Consider the following 20,456-nt stretch of genomic DNA (forward strand, 5'->3'; position numbering starts at 1 on the left):
CCAAAGAAAACTTAGGATGATTGCAGAACTAGGGGCAGGACTCATACTACAACTTCACAATTTTCTTCATTCTCAAACAGCGTTTGAAATCTAATGATTCTAATAAAAATTTTCTTCCTCCCCATTTTCTCACTCAGATGAAACATTAAGCTAGGAAAACTAAAAGTTAAATAAAGCATATCAGTTGTTTTCATCCTTTGGGGTAATGACTGTCTTTAGTCTTCATTCTCATATCTGAAACTTCTTTTTTTTTTTTTTTTTTTTTGTAGAGACAGAGTCTCACTTTATGGTCCTCGGTAGAGTGCAGTGGCGTCATACAGCTCACAGAAACCTCCAACTCCTGGGCTTAAGCGATTCTCCCACCTCAGCCTCCCGAGTAGCTGGGACTACAGGCGCCCGCCACAACGCCCGGCTATTTTTTTGTTGCAGTTTGGCCGGGGCCGGGTTTGAACCTGCCACCCTCGGTATATGGGGCTGGCGCCCTGCTCACTGAGCCACAGGTGCCGCCCAAAACTTCTAACGAGGTAGGAAACTCTAGCACTTTGAAGCTTACATGGAAACACTTCCATGATTTTCGGAATGTTGATTTTTCTTTTACTATCCTATTTTTGACTTTGTAATGTATAACACTGACACATAGTTTCTATAGAGTTTACAATTTAGAAAACAGTCTTGTACATTGTCTCACTTGAATTGCAGGACAAATTAAATAACATAATGGGGAAAGAAAATAAATAATGGCTCAGTTTCCTTGGCTTGCAACTTTTATCACTTTAGAATGTTTAAGATAACAAAAGCTTACAGAATTTCTATAGATTACCGCTGACTTTAAGAAATTTAAAAAAAAACAGTCTGTAGAGCAGCAATGAAAAATACCACAGCTAATGTAATTTATCGCAAATCAGGAGGATCTGGTATACTTCTTCCCTTAAGATATATACATGTGTAGGGAAGATGGGGGAGGAGTTGACATAGGGGACAAAGGACCAGGGGATAATAGATATTCAGGTTGCATGTTTTAGATATAAAAATAAATTTGGCTTCTGTAACCTAATCATCCCAATTCCTTCTACCTGTTCACCCTCAATAATAAAATGAGCAAAATAAGGCAGCCCTTGTATTTTGAAGTCACTTTTCTGCCTAATCTCTCACTTCTTTGGATTCTATCTGAAGTGCTGCATTTGGAACCTTCCACGTTGATACTTTGTTAAGTGAAAAATACCTTTAACTGGGGTAGCATTCCAAACTATTAGCAGCCATCCATTACTTCAGGGTGAATGAATGATCTGAGAAAGGGATATTGGAAACTACAAAAGAGAACAGAACATAAGGACTCTGAGTGCCATGTGAGAACACCACACCCTAATTCAAAGAGATGCCACCAAAAAAAAAAATGTTTTAAGAAGGGAAAACACAAAGCTCCAATGGCAGGATCTTCACCCTCCACGGTTTGGTTTGGGGTATCCTCACTCTAAATCTCCAGTGAAGGGGGCAATGGAAGCTGAACAGAAATGGAAGGAGTTGAAGTCAGCTAGAGACTTTTTTCTTCTCCACAAAGGACAGTTGCTTTTGCCTTATTGAATGAGTAGGACCCTGGGAGGGGGGCATGAGGGCTCTGCTGGAATCTAGTGCTCTAAAGACAGTGCAGAAGAGCAAAACTGAAACTGCAAATTAAACTAAGTTGTGGCCATCTGCGTGTCTTTCACCTGCCTCTCTGTGCTGTTGATGGTTGTGATGTGTCTGTGGCAAAGAAAGACTGAGCGGCAGTCAGAGAAATCAGAGGACACCTCTTCAACAATTATCCAAAAATAGGACACGGACAGGGACACCTATCTCCTCCCTAGGACATGTTAGGTCACTCAGCTAGGCTGCATGGCTGGAGAAGTGATTTTGCCATTATAGGAAAAGGTACGGGTGTAGAATGATGAGAGAAAGGAAGAGACATGACTCAGAGAGGGAAATAGTGCACAGCCAAGGGCAAATATTTCTCTCAGACATAAATGGATCAGGAAGCCATAAGAGCAACAGGTCATCTTTACAGCATTTTCTTCTTTCCTGCCTCCCAGTCACTTGTCAGAGCACTGAGCAGTAACAAAAGGAAAGAGAAGGGCAGTGAGCAGAACCTGCTTCTCTAACTGACTGGACGTCAGCTCCAGCCAGCTGCTGTCTCAGCTAACTGGGACAGTCAGACAAGGAGTCATTTGGAAAGCTGCAGGGATGAACACACCACATCCCAGGGAGGCAAGTGGCAAGGATCAGTGTGCTTACCTCATTGAGGAGGACACTGGTTGGACTCACTCCTGGGTTATAGAGTTGGGAGAATTCTGACCTCACCACAAACAAAAAAAGAAGCATTTATATTTGCTGAGTGTTTATTACCTGATAGGCACTCAGTTAATCTGCACAATAACCCTGTGATGTGAATTTTACTACCATCCCCATTTTTCAGGTGATGACACTAATGCCCTGAAGTTGAGGAATTTGCCCAAGATCACATAGTAAGACAAAATTTGAGCTAAGAGAATCTGATAGTACAGTCCACACTCTTAAACACCATGGAGGTTCCTGTGGAGAGATAATCTAATTGAGGACCCTTAGGAAACACTAGTAGGATCACAAACTAAAACATCCTTTGTGGAAAGAAGTATGGAGAATTCTCAAAGAACTGAAAGTTGACCTTCCATTTGATCCCACAATCCACTACTAGGTATCTACCCAGAAGAACAAAAACCATTTTACCACAAAGACATTTGCACCAGAATGTTTACTGCAGCTCAATTCATAACTGCCAAGTCGTGGAAGCAACCCAAACGCCAATCAACCCAAAAATGGATTAATAAACCGTGGTATATGTACACCATGGAGTACTATTCAGCCATAAGAAAAGAGGAAGACTGGATGGAGTTGAAACACATTCTTCTCAGTAAAGTATCTCAAGAATAGAAAAAACAATACCCAGTGTACTCAATACTGATATGAAACCAATATATTAAACAATTACTGGACTGAATGAGAAGAGGGGAGGAAGAGCAAGAGAAAAGGAAGAGGTTAGTAGCTGAGTCTGTGCTAGTCATTGCCAATATTGGGAAATAGGAAACTCCATGCCCTACGAAAGGAGTCAAGTGTAATGATGATTGCAAAGCACGGCATCATTATATGAGGTGCGAATGAAAATTAGGGGAAAAAAATGAGCTTGGGGATTACAATACTCATTATTATTGTAGACAAATGTTTATTAAATTTTTATATGTGCAAAACTATCCTGTTGTTCCATCATCACATAATTCAGTAAAAATTACATATATACTAAGTATTTGTTAATATACATATTTACATGCAAATGCTGATGTGTAGAGAAACCACCTCATTTCTACTGCTTTGGAAATTATAAATGGTACACGCACCTGTTGAAAAGCAGTGTGGGCGTATACAACTGAGCCATTAATTTGATTGTGTACTTCCTTTCAGTTTTTCTGCTTTTGAAAATTTACCAAGCACAAATTATTCAATAGGAGGAAAATAAATTTATAGATGGTTTCTCCTGGTATTTCTAAGGTAAAAGTAACTAACAGTAAGAGTGGGTATGAACTTTACCTAAGAAATGCAAACAATGTAACCTAATCATCTGTACCTTCATATTAATCTGAAATAAAAGAAAAAAGATCAGATAAAGAATGTACAAACTGACTTCATTTCCAAGCAAATGAAGAAAAGTACAAATTATAGGTTCTTTCTAGAAAAACATATAGTTAGGCTGAATAGAAATTATTACTGTAATTATTTTGTGTGTCAATATGTTCACTTGAAGGGAAAAATCATCTCTGGGCTGTTGATACATACTAGAGAAGTCTGTGTGAAGGGAGTGAAATGTGAAATTTACAGAAGATGGGAATAATGGCATTTCGAAAATATTTTTCTGACCTGGAGTATAAGGTCTACAGCTCAGATCACAAAGGGGCAGAAAGGGCATGCCCTGGAAAGCAATGGCTCTGGGAGAGTCTGAGGGATCACAAGGAGGCAAAGTGTGGAGGTTACATGGAGCTCAGATGCCAGGGGAAGTCTTACCACTGAGAACATGGAACTGACTCCATTGATGGCAGAATGAAAAATACATGTTTCTCAGTGTGGGAATGGTGACATGATTGAATAAAGCAAGAAAAAGAAGATTTGGGGTTCGAAGGGAGAACAAGTCATTAGAACAGCCATTGACCCATCCTAGGGGAAGAAGAAAATCACCTTGATAGTGTTTTATTTATTTATTATTTATTTTGATTTCAAATTAATATGAGGGTAAAAATTTTTAGGTTACATTGTTCTCTCTTCCGAGGGAAAGTTCAAGTTGTAGAAGAGCCCTTCACCCGGGGAGCAAGTAGAATACCCTCAAATTGTGCACATTGGGTAAGATCCTGCCAATTGCCCTCCCTCCTCCCCCCTTCCTTTTCCCTCCTCACCTCTCCCCCTTGCTAGACTATATTTGTGTTTGATCTTTTGTATGGGCATGGCTTGGAAGGGTGAGGGTTTGCTATGTTTCGCTATGAGACAAAGAAAAACTAATCGGACCACACAATGTGATCTTGATTTCTTTAGAACTTTTTCTAAAATGATCTAGCAAAGTTTAATATTATTTTTTTCTTTCTTTCTCTTTTTTTTCTTTTGTTTTTGTTTTTGACACAGAGTTTCACTCTGTCACTCTGGGTAGATTGCCCTGGTGTCATTTCTTACAGCAACCTCAAACTCTTGGGTTCACTTGATTCTCCTGCCTCAGACTTCTGGGTAACTGGGATTATGGGCATCTGTCACAATGCAGGGCTAGTTTTTTTCTATTTTTAATACAGACAGTGGTCTTATTCTTGCTCAGGCAGGTCTCTAACTCCTGAGCTCAGGCAAGCCACCCACCCGGGCCTTCCAGAGTGCTAGGGTTACAGGGATTATCTCAAGCAATAATTTGGAACAGGTACACACAAAACAGTGACCACAAGCATATTCAAACAAGGGGAAATGGCCAAAAGAAGATTATAAAATATTTTTCCTGGAAAACTTTGGCAATGATAAGCATTAGTCTATCTGGGACAGATAAGATGTGCAGGCCAGCTCTAGACTGCATGATAAACTTGTGATTTATTTAAAGATTTCTGTGATTTTATGATTCTTAGAGCTGAAGAAATATTCAGAATTGAAAAGGAAAATCCCTCCAGCCTTAAAGTCTGCCTTGAAGTCCACACAGCATGAAACTCTTCAAAGTGCAAGAGGGGTCTGAGTTACTTTGAAGCAGCCAGTAAGAAACTGCTGTCTTTCTGATAAAGTTAATAGACTGGTGCTGTTTCAGCTCTTGCTGCTCTCACCAATAATGTTTTGGGTGTGGATAATGAGAGATTAATATAGCACAAACCCTTTCATAGCAAAAAAAAAAAAAAAATCATCTTGGCTATTGCCCAGTTTGTAATTCTTGATTTCACATTCCAAGAAGCCCTCTCAGTTTATAGAAATAGGAAGAACTGCCAGTTCTCTGCAAGCAGCTTGGCCAACGTAACCTGTCGGGGTCCCCCTTAAATGATGCTTCCTTCCATTTGCTTACAAATATTTCTTTAATAGTATGTTGCTTCCTCCTATTGAATTGGGAATCCCTGTAAGTCCCTTAGGCTGCTGGTCTACTGCTCTTCCCATGATGTAAAAACTCTTTTTATGTGTATTGGTAGGGTGCTTTTTCTTCGTTCATAGTTCTTATATAGGAAAGTGGTATTGGCTGGTATAACTTCTGCCTTTTTCAACATCTTCAAGCTTAAAGTTTTCAAGTTTCTCTTAACCACTAGTTCTCAGTGTTTAATGTGAATACATAAGAACCACCTGGGAATCTCATTAAAATGCCAATTGAGATTCAGTAAATCTGGGCTTGATCCTGAGATTCTGCTTGTCTAACAAAGTTTCCCAGGGCTATGGAGGCTGGAAGGAAGGTACTTTGAGTAGGGAGCCCTTGGTAAGCAGTTCAGGTAAGATGTGGGGAAAGATGAGGCTGATTAGCTACAAACAGAGAAGAGAAGAAATTGACTGAGTTCATTTCCTTGGCCCTATGAAAAGATTTTATGGGCTGTCTAAAAACTATAATCCCCCCACACCTGCTTAAAAACACATTCAAATTCCCTCTGAAATAAGCTGGGTTGCTTGAAGGCGAAGTCAGCAGTGCAGAAATAAACCTTGTCCTCCATCATGTAACATAGCTGATGTTACTATCACACGTATCTCTGCAACTAGTGAAAAAAAAAAAAAATCATAGGCTTACAAGAAAGTAAAGTTCTCTATGGAGACCAGACCACTAGATGATCAATATGAACTTATGCTTATATATAATATTTTATGATTGAGCACATTGCATCAAAAGGAGTGTTGCAGAATAGTAAAACCAGCTCCTGGTAAACAGTTTATTTACTAGGGAAAAGGCCAAAAGGAAAGAGAGTTTCCTTTGTTGAATAATAGAGCTCTCTGACTTAAAGCCAGATGGGTTACAGAACAAAGGGCTTTTGTGAAGGACTCCTCCCAAATATTTACATTAACTTAAGAAAAAAATGGAAGTTTAATATCTCCTTACAATTTTGTGGTATTATTTAGGGGTCAAAGTCATTTGTATTCTTCATCATTTCACTATGGTGAAAATGAATTTTTTAAATTATTTGTTCAAAATAGAATATATGATTTTCCAATTAGCTATTTAAAAGCCATGTTAGTATACTATAAAATAGTACACATCCCATATATGTGTGTGTATATATATATATATAGTATTACATTAAAGGTATCTACTAGTAGCATCATATCACACATGTATCTTATTATTACCTTATGCTTTGCTGTCCAATTAGATTTGAGAGTTAGTCATACTTTGAATAACATTTATGTGGCTTCTATATATCTAAAGGGTGGTCATAATTTTGTTTTTCTTGAACAGGAAGAAAACATAGTCATTGTTACATATTTAAATATGCTATACCTTTGAACTAGATGAAATAGAGTAATTTGTCTCAGCACCTAACCCCAATTTTTCTGAAAATTGCTATACTCACGGCTTATAGTGGATACGTCAGTCTTGGGTACAACTCTAATTTTTGCTTTTATTATTGATATTAACATAATATTCATCTACCTACATGAAAAACATGAAATATTTATTCACTTCCGAATACATTATTTTGGTAAGCCTGTAATAATCCAGTTATTACAATAGTCAGGTAAGTAGATCACCAATTTCCTGGCAACTATTTTGATTTCTTATATATCATCATGATGAGATGATGACTTGACCCTGAATTTTTCTGGAATTTCTGCCTAAATGAAAAGAACTCAGTGCAACTTGGTTTGCTTATCATTTAGCATTTTCTCAATATTTGGATTTACTTTTATGATGATAAATCAGATTGCCTTTATGACTGCATTTTCATGGAATCCGTGAAAGAAAATATTATCTCAAAGAACAAAATTTTGCACATGAAAGATTAAGAAAGACTGTAAATTTTGAGATAACCCCCTTTTGGAGGCAAAATTTTGCTACATTTTCAAAGTCAGTCACAAGTTTCATCAGACTTCATTGTAAATTCAAAACAATAATAATGAAAACACCTTGCACATTTCAGCGCAGATTCAGGAACTAAAACTAGTTTAGGATGGTTCTGCAACTGAAAGTTTGCTTCTGAAATCTGGAGTTGGGGAGCATTGATACAGAGCTTCACTAAAAAAGTAAAGAGGTAGGAAGAACTGACCAGCATTTTGGCAGGACTACTGAATTTTGGTCTGGAGCATGCACCTGTAAAATCTTTTAAAGAGTAAATTTTGTCAGGAAATACTGAAATAAAAAAACTGGCACTTCGAAGATGAGTTTCAGCTATCTAGAGCCCATTATTCCTTTAGGTTTCACCAGCCAAGATTTTCAAGGAAAGGTGACAGCCTAATTTTTTTAAAGTAGGATAAATTATCACTATCTCAAAAACCACATTCTATTTTAAGGAAAAAGAATGTCTCTGTGACCTACCTGAAGCCCCCTGTCAAATGTCATATTTGAGAATCTGCATATAGAAGTTTCGTTTAATTTATTTTTAAGGGATTTTTTGTTACCAACTATTAAATGGAAATAAAGCTTTCTGAAAATGAAATGTAAAATGGCAAATATTGTATGTGTCAAAAAATTAGATCAAAACTTGTAAAATTGAAAGCCAAAAACCAATCTCTCTTGACCATACACATTTGATGAAGATTTGAGCTGTTCACGTTTCCCTTTCTTCACACCTCTGTCATGGCCTCATCCTCATCACATGTGCCGTTACTTTCCCCATCCCTTGACTTAGGGCTAGGACATATGACTGGCCATGGCCAAAGGATCAGCACAGAAGAAACAGTATACCTTTCCAAGTTTGAGGTTTTAGAAGCCTTATATATCTTTTCTTGTCCTCTTATGCTGTTGCTACTTCATGGAACATGAGAAGAATGTGCCCCAAACCAGCTTGTTGGTCCAAGGAAGGGGAGGGAGGGAGGCAGCATTAGGAGGCAGAGCTGCTTCAGTCTCCCTGCCTGGGTCAGCCAAGCCCCAGGTAACTCAACCACAAACCTATGGGAATAAATCATGGAAGTTTTAAGATGCTGAATTTCGTAGTAATTTATTTATGCAGTATTATTATAGTCATAAATGATTAATGCACCCTAAAGTTTAGTTTTTAAATAACTATGTATCAGATATATGATGATAAAAAACATGTTGGTTCACTTTCATCTTTCACTTTCAATTAGCTGTTGTGACATCAGTTAGACAGGGCCATAAAGCCACATCTGTGCTGGGGCCTAGTCATCGCAATATAACTATGCCTCTATCAATTGTTAGGACTACACTTGAAAGTAAAAAAATTGTATTTTCTACAGAGGAGTTGCTACTCAAAAGTTTTCCTAAGAAATAACTTTATTTCAATCATAGTTAATAACCAATCAGATTGATTTCATAAAGAATAATGTAAGATTTGGTAACCAAATTATAAGCACATAGGGAAAGCTGATGGCCAAACCTATTATTCCACTGTCAATATTTTGAGTTAATTAGAAAGATAAAAAGCCTTAATGTGAATTATCAACGAAGTGTAACTGTTGCTAGAGGTTCTAAAATTGCATATTTGGAATTTGAGTTTGAGGTTTGTTATAATTCAGAAATACCAGAGACATATTGGAAATGTTACTGGCAAAACTCTTGCTAGAATTCAGTTGAAGAGAAAGAGAAAAACTTAGAAAAGGATGACACTTTTGAAATATTTAGTGATCCTATTTTCTCGTTACCCTTGGAACTTTTCCCTGCCCTACCTACCTCCATGGAAGGATTGTTATAGCAGAAGAGCACAGATAAGGCTTTTCTTAGTTCTAAACTCTTGGTCTGGGGGGATCCACAACATGAAAATACCGTTGGATAAATAAAAGAGCAAGGCGTCCTGCTCAATAAATTGGGAAAAGCAGCAAAGTAGTTATTGGCAAGTATGTGTCCCTAAACCTGAGCCCACATAATTTAGGAGGATCTAAGAACAGAGATACTTAGTGCCTGCTATTTCTGGGTAGGGCCCAGGGAGGTAAGCAACACCCTGGTGTTTCTCTGCTCTGTGGCAGGACACAGGGACTTGCTCTGCTCTCTACACTATAGTCACCATGGGAACCTTGATGCTGCCTCAGGCCTGCCCACCCAGATTCATCAGATTTGCATATGGCTTCAAGAAAGGGATGGAAATAGCAAGAAAGTGTCTCTGGCCCTAAGGAACCTATTCAAGGAACATGAAGAACAGTGGGGCTAGGAAGAGGAAGCCATGCCAGGGAACGGGGCAGAGAGAAGAAGAGAGCACAGTAAGTAACTACACAATTTTGCGATGAACAGACCCTGACTAGACTCTTTAAAAATCCCATGTCCCAGAAGCTGTTAATAAATGCTATAGTTATCCATCAACTTAAAATATTTCATTATCCAACAAGACTCCCTAAGAAGAAATACTTTTAGGGTACTTAAACTTCAGTTTTCTTCAGTTCTTTTTTTTTTTTTATCTTCAAAAAGGTTGGTTTGGATGATCTGTGTCCCTTTTTAGCTCTATATTTCTAGCACCATATAATCCATGAGCAGGTCTTTAATGCTGCTTCTGAAAAAAAAAAATTAGAGGGCAAATGGGTTGCCATCTACACAATTTTTAAGTAAATGATTTGGAGAATGTTATTAACTTGCCTCCAAGCCTGAAGTTATCTATGTGACTATCAAAGAAAAACAATTTTGTTTGTTTCAGCTATTCATTTTAAATCTCGTACCAATGCTAACAATGTTCTTCTTCTTCTATTCCTTATTTTGCATAAATTTGGAGCTGTTTCTTCAAGTCAGTTATTATGAGACTAAGAGCTGTTTCTCTTTGGTGCCAGCTTCTTGTTGAGGCAGGTTAATAAAGAGTCTGTGGTTTTTCCTCTCATTAGGAATGCATTTTGGCATTGACAACGCTTCACTGATCATTATGATTCCCCGTGCTGCTGTTGACCACACTCTTGTATATGAACTTCCCCAGAGAGGCTGTTTTCCCTCCATTGAGTACTGGTTAAGCATTCACTCACAGGCCTCCCCCGAAAAATCCCTTCCTGGTTGGAATGCAGGACAAGCTCTCACTATGTTCCTGTTGACATTTTCACAGTTAATATTACTCATCACAGCTGAAGACTGGGTAACAATAGAGAGGAACCAGTTTGCACATTTTTCCATAGAAGTAACCCCAACTGCCCTCTTGTAGAAATCATTACAGGTGTGGTAGTTACTATGGAATATGTTGAGCATATCATGTTTGCTTACATTTGTTAACACACATTTGTTCAAAGAATTTCTGGCAGAAACAAAATTAAGGAAATTCGCCTTTTGAAAGATCTTTAGTCTACTAATAATGAGTGGCTGGCATAATTAAAGTTATACCAACATTGGTGACACTGCCATCTTTTCCCTACAATTCCAAGTTGAAACCGATCTAACTTCAAAAATTGTATTGCTTTTTTTGCTATCAAGATAGCCTCTCCTTTATAATTCATACATATATTTCATGGCTCCTCTCCAACTAGATAACTAACTCTTTCAGCAGTCTATCTTCTATTTCTCATTTTCCTCCTCCTTACCCCTCAACCCACATTCCCCTCTATAAACTGTCAGAGCTTTTTATTTCAGCCTGTTCCTCAGGCATACTCCCAGCTTTTTAAATCTCCAGCAATAATTTGATTTTTGATTGTATCTGAAATCTTAGGTAACATGTCGTTTCCAAGTTTGGTTATTGAATTTCCTGACTCCTTATGGCCGAAAAGTAAAATAACCACTATTTTATTGGTTTTGCACTGCTTTAGTAAAGAAAGAAGTCCCAAATTCAAGAACAGATAAAATACTTTCATTGCTAACACATTTTTAAAGTCTAATCAACTAAGAGAAAGATCAAGTCTTCCCTCACAGCCAAGCAAATATTTTAAAACATCCTCTCTGGTGATAAAATTGAACTTTTAATAAATATTTCTACAACGGCAAAGATTTTACATATTTTGTAAGTATGGCATAGCCTTTTTGGCATAAATTTCCTTTGTTACAGAAAAGAACTGTAACACAATTACAGAAAAGTTAAACATTTTCGTTTCTTCTTTCAAAGAGTTTAGGAGACGCTTCAGAAGCGGGTGGGAAATGTTAAATTCTGAATCCCTGCTCCCGAAAGTTTCCGTCCACACTGAGTTAGATATAAATGAATGTCACCAAAAGCACACCACTCAGATTCCTTCCTTGTGTTTAGATGTGAAGCGTACCTAAAGGTTCCAAGCCATTTTTCATCCCTTCCTTTGTGAAAAACAGGGACTCAAACGTGTCTCAGGCAGGGACGGTTCCTGGCGATGCGGGCGGGGAGAGGAGGTGCTTAGCACAGGGCAGAATTGTTTCTGCCGCCTTGGTTTGCCCATACTGGGCATCTGTGCAGGCGCGGCGGCTCCCTGCGGCCCTGCTGGGATGATGCACTGTGGAAACATTCGCTCTCCCCTGGACGCCTCTTGGTTGTTCTTCGCTGGGAAAATGTTGCCCCAGGTTTGAAATATCTGCCCCAGCAGCCCAGCCCGGGAGAAAGGCGCTCTTACCCGCTCTTCGCTCCCTGCGGGCGCTTTCCCGCCCTCTGCTGCTAGAACCTTGGGGATGTGCCTAGACCCGGCGCAGTGCACGTCCTGGCCAACCGCGAGCAGAACAAACCCTTGGCTGGCAGCCAGGAGGCTCCCTCTCAGCCACCGCCTCCCGCCAGCGCCTCCCCCACCCCCCATACAATACAAGATCTTCCTTCCTCGGTTCCCTTAAATCACAGCCCAGGGAAACCTCCTGCAAGCCGTCATCCAGCCACAGGCCAGCATGTCTGGGGGCAAATACGTAGACTCCGAGGTAGGCTTTGGCCCGGCGCGCGGGCTCGCGGCGCGCGGAGTACCTGCTTCTGCTTATCTCCCACTCCAAATATTCCGACTGCTTTCCCTGCCCCAGCCCTCTCTCCACTTGGGAGCAGTCCTCTTGCGTTGGCACCCTTGAGGAATGGGCCTGGGCGGGGAGGTAAAGAGAAGCCAGGAGTGTTTTGGTGTTTTTTTTTTCTTTTCGGAGGGGGCCAAGGAAGCCCCAGAACGGGGAGAACACCAAAAAGAGGGGTTGCAGGTGCTGAGGCTGGGTCAGCCGGATTAAGGACAGGTTTTCTGTACAGGTTAGGATGTTCCCTTGTCGCGGGACCCCAGAAGTCCGCCCCTGTCTGCTGGGAGGCCGGGAGCTGGAGCGCAGGGTGGGGGTCATTTACCCGCAGTCCTGGGGACATCCCCGGAAGGTCCAGCCAGGCGCCTGGACCGCTGGCCCCGGGCGTGGCGCGCGCTCTGTTTGCACTTTCCAAAGTTCTTGAGCCATTTCAAGAACTCCTCATGCATCTCGGCGTCTGGCAGGGTGTTCCCCTCATCCAGCTGCCACCACCACTTCCAATCCCCTCGTCTCGCCTGAGCACCCCAGGTGTGTAGACCTGGCTTTCCCACTTGCAGCCGCCCTTCAGTCACCGCTGACAGCCTAGGAGTGACCCGAGGGTGGGTCGGGGAGTCGTACAAGTGAAGTAGTGTCCTAGCGAGTTGACTGGCACAGGGATCAGCCCAGTGATGGGGACACAGGAGACAGTGCTGATCACGCGACTTGGGAAGGAGGGCCAAGAAAGGACAAGAGAGGGCTGAGAAAATGTAGGGGGCACGGGCAGGTGCGAGGAGAAAGCGGCCGAGAAGCAAAGAAAGTGGGGACGTTCCGAGGGTCGCGAGGCTCCGGCAGGGCAGGATCTTAAGAATAAAGTTGGAAGGGATTATGGCAGCAGGGGTAGTGGGAGCCTGGGGCGGGAGAGGGGAGCAGGTGAGGCACTCGGGCGGAGGCGGTGCGCGGAGAGGTGGGCCCCCTCCCCTGCAGGCGCCCCGGGGGTGCTGCGCGTCCGGCGCGCGCGGGGCGGGGGCCCGCGGACCGCGCGGCGGGGCTCGCCCTGACCCCTGGCGGCGGGCGGGGGAGGCCGGCGCTCCCTGCCTGGTACCGAGGGGTGTGGTGTCCTCTCCTCGATCCTCTTAAAAAGCTGGCGGCGCGCAGGTTTCTGTGCGCCCGGCCGTCGCTGTCGACGCGGTCATTTCGATTTGGAGCTTGAGGTTTGCCCGGCCGCCAGGCTGACTTTTGATCGCTTTTCTTTTTGCATTTTTCCTCCCACCGCGGTCCACCCTCCCCGTCCCGGCCGTCCACCCTCCGCAGGGACATCTCTATACCGTTCCCATCAGAGAACAGGGCAACATCTACAAGCCCAACAACAAGGCCATGGCCGACGAGGTGAACGAGAAGCAAATCTACGACGCGCACACCAAAGAGATCGACCTGGTCAACCGCGACCCCAAGCATCTCAACGACGATGTGGTCAAGGTAAGCGGCGACCGCGGGCGAGGACGGGGATGGCCCCCAGCGGCCGCGGGCGGGGCCTGGTCAGCTCTCCTCCGTGAGCCCTCTGTGCATCCTTCCCGGGCACTGCCCTGCGCGCACCGTGTTCTGAGCTTATGTGCTGCACAGCTAGCTGGTCGTCAGAAATGCCACATCTTCCCTCCCCCCTCCTCCTGGAATTTAGCTAAACTGAGTTTTGTAGGAGTTCATAGAGCTACACTTTTTTTTTTTTCCTGGCAAATGAACCTCCTGACCTCAGCAACAGTCGGGCCGTATCTTGGGAGGGGGAGATGATGGTTGCTCTTCACTCCCAGATTCTGGTCTAGTGCTGAGTCCCCACTGCACAGAGAATGAAGACAGTGAGACAGTGGTGTGAGGTTTTGTACCAAGGGTGAGAGTCAGAATACAGATCGCACGTATTCCCATAGCTGAAAGGATCTGAAGTGATTTCCTTAAAAATGATACAATGGCGGGAAATGCCTAGGACTAAAGACAAGGAAAATATATGTATCTCTATCTCTCTATCTATGGATGTGAAAGGTGTGTTAACTGGGAAAACAGCGCGCTTGTACACAACTAAGCAAACTTACAAAACCTAAAATAACGTCTGTCTCTTGATTTCGCTCGATACCTCTTTAAGTGTGGAGAGTTCGGAGTGACCACCTAGGTCAGCCTGCCTTGAGCTAATGGGACATTCAGACTGAAGTTCCTTTTTATACTTGCAGGATGTGCTTGGTGATATTAAAAATAGATTAATTGACTGGGTTATTGGCCATCCTTAAATCTGACTCATAGTCAGTTTTTTATTATCATTATGTTAGTCAACTTTGACTCTTTTAGTAAATCTAGTGGGAGGAATTTATTGTCATCTGGATTGGGAAATCATGGGCTGGAGCCATTCTTGGCAGAGGAAACCGGGAAGGCCAAAGAAAATCCTGGCTTCCAGTTCTAGAGTGTAAAGGCCCAGTTCTGCGCAGCCCCAGGGCCCCACCAAGGAAGCTGAGCAATCTCCGCCCACCCCACTTCCTATCTGTGGATGGGAGGACCTACAGTTCAGAGACTATTCACATTCATGAATAATATTTCTCAAAAGAGAGGACAGTTTAATCTGTAACTGGTAGGAAAATGTAACTGTCAGAATGGACTCTTCTTGGCTTGTTGGTGTAGGAAAAAGGAAAATTGGAACATCATGGGTTTTTCTACTAACCAGATTATGGAATATTTAAAAGCAGCAGTAACAACCAAAGTACCTTATAAACTGGACATTAGAGTTGCTAAAAAAAAAAACTATTTATGAAAACCATTACCTTAAAGGGAGAAGGAAATTTGTGCTTTCCCCCCGTTTCTCATGTAGGTTTGGACAAGAAGGAAAAGAGGCAGATTTCAGAAAGGGCTCCCTTCCTGGGAGCCTCCCTGTGGTTCCCCTGAACTGTGAGTGAGATTCCCTGGAGCGAGCGAACCTCCTGGGATGAGTCACAGAAGCCGGCAGTGTGGATGTGGATCTCCACACACAGCATGACTAAGTTGAGAAAGAAAGGCCCACTGGGAAGAAAGACTTCAACACAGATGGGAAAAAAAGTGTAACAGGCTCAAAGGAAATAGCAGTTTACAAAATATCATTTCAAAGAGCAAGTGTGGGGATCCTCAAATGAAAGGAACTAAAAGAAACAGCTTCCAGACCTTGCCTACTTGCTCATAGAACTGTGAGCAAAACAAAACAAAACAAAAATCAAACAGAAAAATCCACCTTGAAAAGTCTCTGACTCAGATTTCCCTCCTACAGAGGGCTTCAGAGAATGCCCTGCTGGGAGACAAAGCTACCAGTGCAAATTCTGCCCAAAGAGAGCCTGCAGCAGGAGAGCTTGCAAACAGGGGCTTGCGTACACCTTGTGGAGACTCCTATTTTGTAAATATTCGTCCTCAAGTTCAAGCACAAATGTAATAATAGAAACAGGGATGATTCTCTCCCTGTTACCCAGACAGTAAGTGATAAATTTCTTTTAAGTTTTATTTCTGATACCATAGAGTTCTTAAAATAACAAGACCCTCAAAGCTTTACCTTGATGCATGGTAGCTTAACTCTTCATATGGTAATTAAAAAACAGGGGTCACCGGAATCCACTATTAAAGGTACTGGAGCAAGTAAGGAAAAGTCAGTTCTAAAAGCAAGGAGCTCTGTAAAAACCCACTCTGTCCAATAGAGTAGTCTCTAGGCACTTGTCTATTTCAATTTAAATTTCAAGTAATTAATATTCAAATGTAAAATTCAGTTCCTTTGTCACATTAACAACATTTTGAGTACATGACACGTGAGGCTAGTGGCACAGATACAGAATGTTTCTACGTCAATTGTACAGCACAGATATAGAATATTCCCATCATCTCAGAAATCTCTATTTGACATTGTGGGACCAGAGGATTCCCTAAATTTTAAGACCATCCCCATGCCAAGTGAAAAAAAATCGAGATAGAGAAGAAATGAAATCGCGACATAAAGTGTGAAGAGCAATGTAGCGTATCTGTGCAGTATCCTTGCAGTCCCACAAAAACAGCTGTTAAAGAGGAAAAGGAAACTCAAAGCTGTGGGTGCCATGAATTTGTCTCTCAAGAAGGTGGAGTATTATCACCTATTCCACTAGTGATAATGACATAAATTAGAATACGGGATTAAGTTCCAATAAAATTTACTTCATATCTTCCTAAAAGTTTGATGCTTCATGTTATATCTGTATAAATATTTTCCCCAAAATATTAAGTAGGTGATGAATGCTTTCTTAAATTTCCTCTGATTAAAGTGGTTACAAGCCCCAGACTCTTTGCTCTCCCTCAGATTTCTGTCTTCTTCTTGTGTTTGCATTTTGATACACACGTTTATTATATACATATTTGAATTTTCTAGATAAGGAAAACGGCTTCAAATTTATGATTCTGATATAACATTAATTTATTTATCAAACTCTTGCAATATGCTGGATTAGATGCTTTGCTATGCCAATCCTAAATAAACCCTAGCAATCACAAAGATTACAGGTAGCAAGAGAAGAAGCACTCAGATAAAAAGTTTATAAAACTAACATACACACATACAACCCATATAGGAAGTCACTGCCAAATGGTGATTAGTTAGTGACTTTTTTCTTCTTCTTCTTTTTTTTTTTTTTTTTTGCCTTGACTACCAGGAAACACATAGCTTGATTTTAGTTTCCTTAACCCAATCTATTCTCTCCTACACTTGTGTTTATATTTTCACTTCTCTGGCATACTGGCATACTATTTTATTGCTCTCTATTGTAAGCCTTATCATCATCATTTTAGAAATAGGAGAAATATATATTATAATGAATCAAAAGTAAATACAGTCATATTGAATATTACATAATAGAAAGGGTTTTTAATAGGGAATGATGCTGATGTGAAGTGTGAGGGATTGGGCAGAGGAGTGCAGAGGAGGATGCCTTGTGGATCATTTAATGGAAAAGGGCAGGAAGAAGGTTCAATTTAAATTGGGTTATTGGAAGGCAGAAAGTACACAAATGGCTGGAAAAAAGCACCAGAGGGCATTCTAAAAGATCCAGGCATGGAAATGGGAGTGTTTCCGTAGCCCATTTGGATTGGGATTTGAAAGTTCATGTGGCAGAACATATTGTGATCAGGCTGGCTTCCAATTCCTCTTTTTTAACATTAAGATAAATTAAGGGCTAACAAAATTTTAAATGCCATCCATTTTCTTACACAGTTATTGCCCAAAACAGATATTTTGAAATGTATCAAAGAAAAATAGACAGAATTATGTGATTCTTCATGGACCATAGTCATGAAAAGAGAAATGAGTTTAGATGATTCTGAGATTAGCACTGAGACAAATCAGGACATCTGGGAGGAAGGTCTTTGTTGGAAAATAAAAATACACATTTGCAACTTTCTTGTCTAAAACTGGAATGTAATGATTCTTAAATATGCACAGACACAAAATTTTCTTTAGCAGCTGAGAAAATGCATGCACGTGGCAATCATATCACTTTTGGTTTCAATGTAACAACAGCCTAATGCCTCTGCAATCCTTTTCAAGTAGAAAGCATTCTGGAGCAAGTGGTGATTAGTGTCAGTCTGTCATTTACAAAATTATGTTTATCATTTGATATACATATAATTAAAGTGTAAAATTTTAAATGTCAGATTTTAGCGCGATGTTAATATTTTCTTCTGCTAGAACTTGTATTGGTTTGGCCTGCTTGTTTGTTTGTTTAGGAGATAGATTCAAAGATGGTGGTGGATATTCTGCCATGAGTGAGACCATGCATGGAATTCAGAATACCCAGCTTGTACAACAGCATGATGGTCATCTTTGGTGAGAAATTATTCTCATGTTACTGAGCAAAGAATGATAATAAAGTGGGAGACATTATTCATTCTTAAGAATCTGAAATGCTTTCAAGTTCAGCCAAGAATGATATACATTTTAAACGCTCATTATAAGGAAAGCCCTCCCCCTCCCCATCCACCCCACCATCTCCCAAATGGAATCAACACACTTTAATTTTCACTGAATAAAATTTCATGTTACTTATTAAAACTTAAGGCAAGATATAACAAATACCTTTGAATTATGAAAAGGTTCATAATGTGGGATAGTCTTTCAATGAATAGCAGTATTGGCTACCTTTTTAGAGTGTTTAAAATATAAACAGCTGCAGCAGTGAGCAGCATCTGGAAAGTCCAGTAGTTTGAAAAACCACCTGCTTATGTATCCTGCCCACTCAAGTTCGTAAAATAACAGACGCTTTCATATTCCAAATGAAACTGCCTTTCAGTTTGCCCTACTTTTAAACATAATTCACCATGATGGAATGCCCAGAGAGAGCTGGCCCCTGGGAGAACAGAGCTGTGGGCACTGCCCTGTGAGGTCTGGGCCCTTCCGTGATCCTCCTGACTGTGTTTGCAGTGGAGAGAGGGCTGCTGTCCTCACATACACTTTTTCTCCTTACATGCTCTGGAGAACCTGTACATATATATTACCTTCTTTACTATATAGCCTACAAAGCCTCAGAGGAAAAGATTAGCAAACTATACTCTTTTTTAAAACAATTCCTAAAATACGGAGCTCTCAGCCCCTAGAAATAGACCCAACTTATAGGTACTCAGAGGCAACTTGATATAGTGGAAAGAATATTGTGTCAAGATGGAAAACGATATCTTTGCAACTTCTGTAACTTTCATCTCTAAAACTCGAATGTAATGATTCTTAAATAGGCACAGACATAAAATCTTTTTCTTTAGCAGTCAAGAAAAGCTATGCACAAAGTAATCAGATGAGGTTTATTTTTAACGTAACAGCCTAAAAATTTGGTGATCTCTTTCAAATAAAAACATTCTAGTCCCACTAGACACCAAGGAGGAAGGAGGGTAGAATGTATGAAGTTCATAGGTTTATCTTCCTCAGTAGCTCCTGAGAACTGGCTTATGAATAGAGAGCAAAATTGTTTGGCTAATAAATGTTAATGAACACCATCCCTAAAAATATTTTGGAAAGCCATTTTGTGTTTTCATGCTTCAATTTTTTTTTTTTTTTTGAGACAGTGTCTCAAGCTGTCACCCTGGGTAGAGTGCCATGGTGTCACAGCTCACAGCAACCTCAAACTCTTGGGCTTAAGCGATTCTCTTGCCTCAGCCTCCCGAGTAGCTGGGACTACAGGCGTCCACCACAACACCCAGCTATTGTTTTTTGGTTGTAGTTGTCATTGTTGTTTGGCCACAATGGATTGCCCAGGGTGGATTCAGTGTATGTGGCTGGCGCCCTAGCTGCTGAGCTAAAGGTGCTGAGCCTTCATGCTTCAATTTTTTAACTCTAAAAATATGAATGACAGTCATTCTCACAGAATCATGTTCCCCTCAAAAAGCCATTTGCCTTTAAATAAATAATTTTATGCATCTACTATTGCGTGCTGGAGGCCACCCTAGGGAGCAAGACAGGTATGGACACTGCCCGTATTGCATTTATAGCCATATCTCTGCCTTGCTGCATGCAATTTCCTTCACAAACTTTTGCTGGAATTCCTTTACCAAATTCTGCTATCGGTTAAAATCTTATATCTCCATATCTTGGATCAAAAAACACTCATCTGTAAATCTTAAAAGTGTTCCTGAGCCAATAAGCATGACAAAATAAGGAACATAAATTTTCGAACAATTTGCTCCTATCTTCATTCTATAAAAAATTGTAGGAGTAAAAACTTGACTCCATAGCTGCAGAGAGTAGAAGGGGAAGGTTAGCGGAGGGCAGGCAGACGGAGAGAGGTGTGTTACAGGTACAGACATCTAGTTAGATAGAAAAAATAAGTTCTAATGTTTGATAGCAAGCTAGGGTGACCCTACATGGCAACAATATTATCAATATTTTACAGTCATAAGAAGTAATATTCTTTCCTCCTATATTGGCTTTGAACTTCTAATCTTCCTGTGGCAAATTTGAAATTTGCAGCCTTTTTAAACC

At 40.8% G+C, this 20,456-nt stretch overlaps 1 protein-coding gene across 1 annotated transcript in view; it reads left to right on the plus strand.

Moving 5' to 3' along the window:
* The first annotated feature begins 11,523 nt into the window (after positions 1 to 11,523).
* CAV1 (caveolin 1) overlaps positions 11,524 to 20,456 on the plus strand; it is a 36,151-nt gene continuing 27,218 nt past the window's right edge. The window contains exons 1-2 of the mRNA XM_053553988.1: positions 11,524 to 12,424; positions 13,787 to 13,951. Coding sequence (XP_053409963.1) covers positions 12,395 to 12,424; positions 13,787 to 13,951 — 195 coding nt within the window. The 5' untranslated portion in view covers positions 11,524 to 12,394. The remainder of the gene's footprint in view (positions 12,425 to 13,786; positions 13,952 to 20,456) is intronic.

The sequence above is a fragment of the Nycticebus coucang genome, chromosome 11, assembly GCF_027406575.1.
Source record: "Nycticebus coucang isolate mNycCou1 chromosome 11, mNycCou1.pri, whole genome shotgun sequence".
Lineage (NCBI taxonomy): Eukaryota > Metazoa > Chordata > Mammalia > Primates > Lorisidae > Nycticebus > Nycticebus coucang.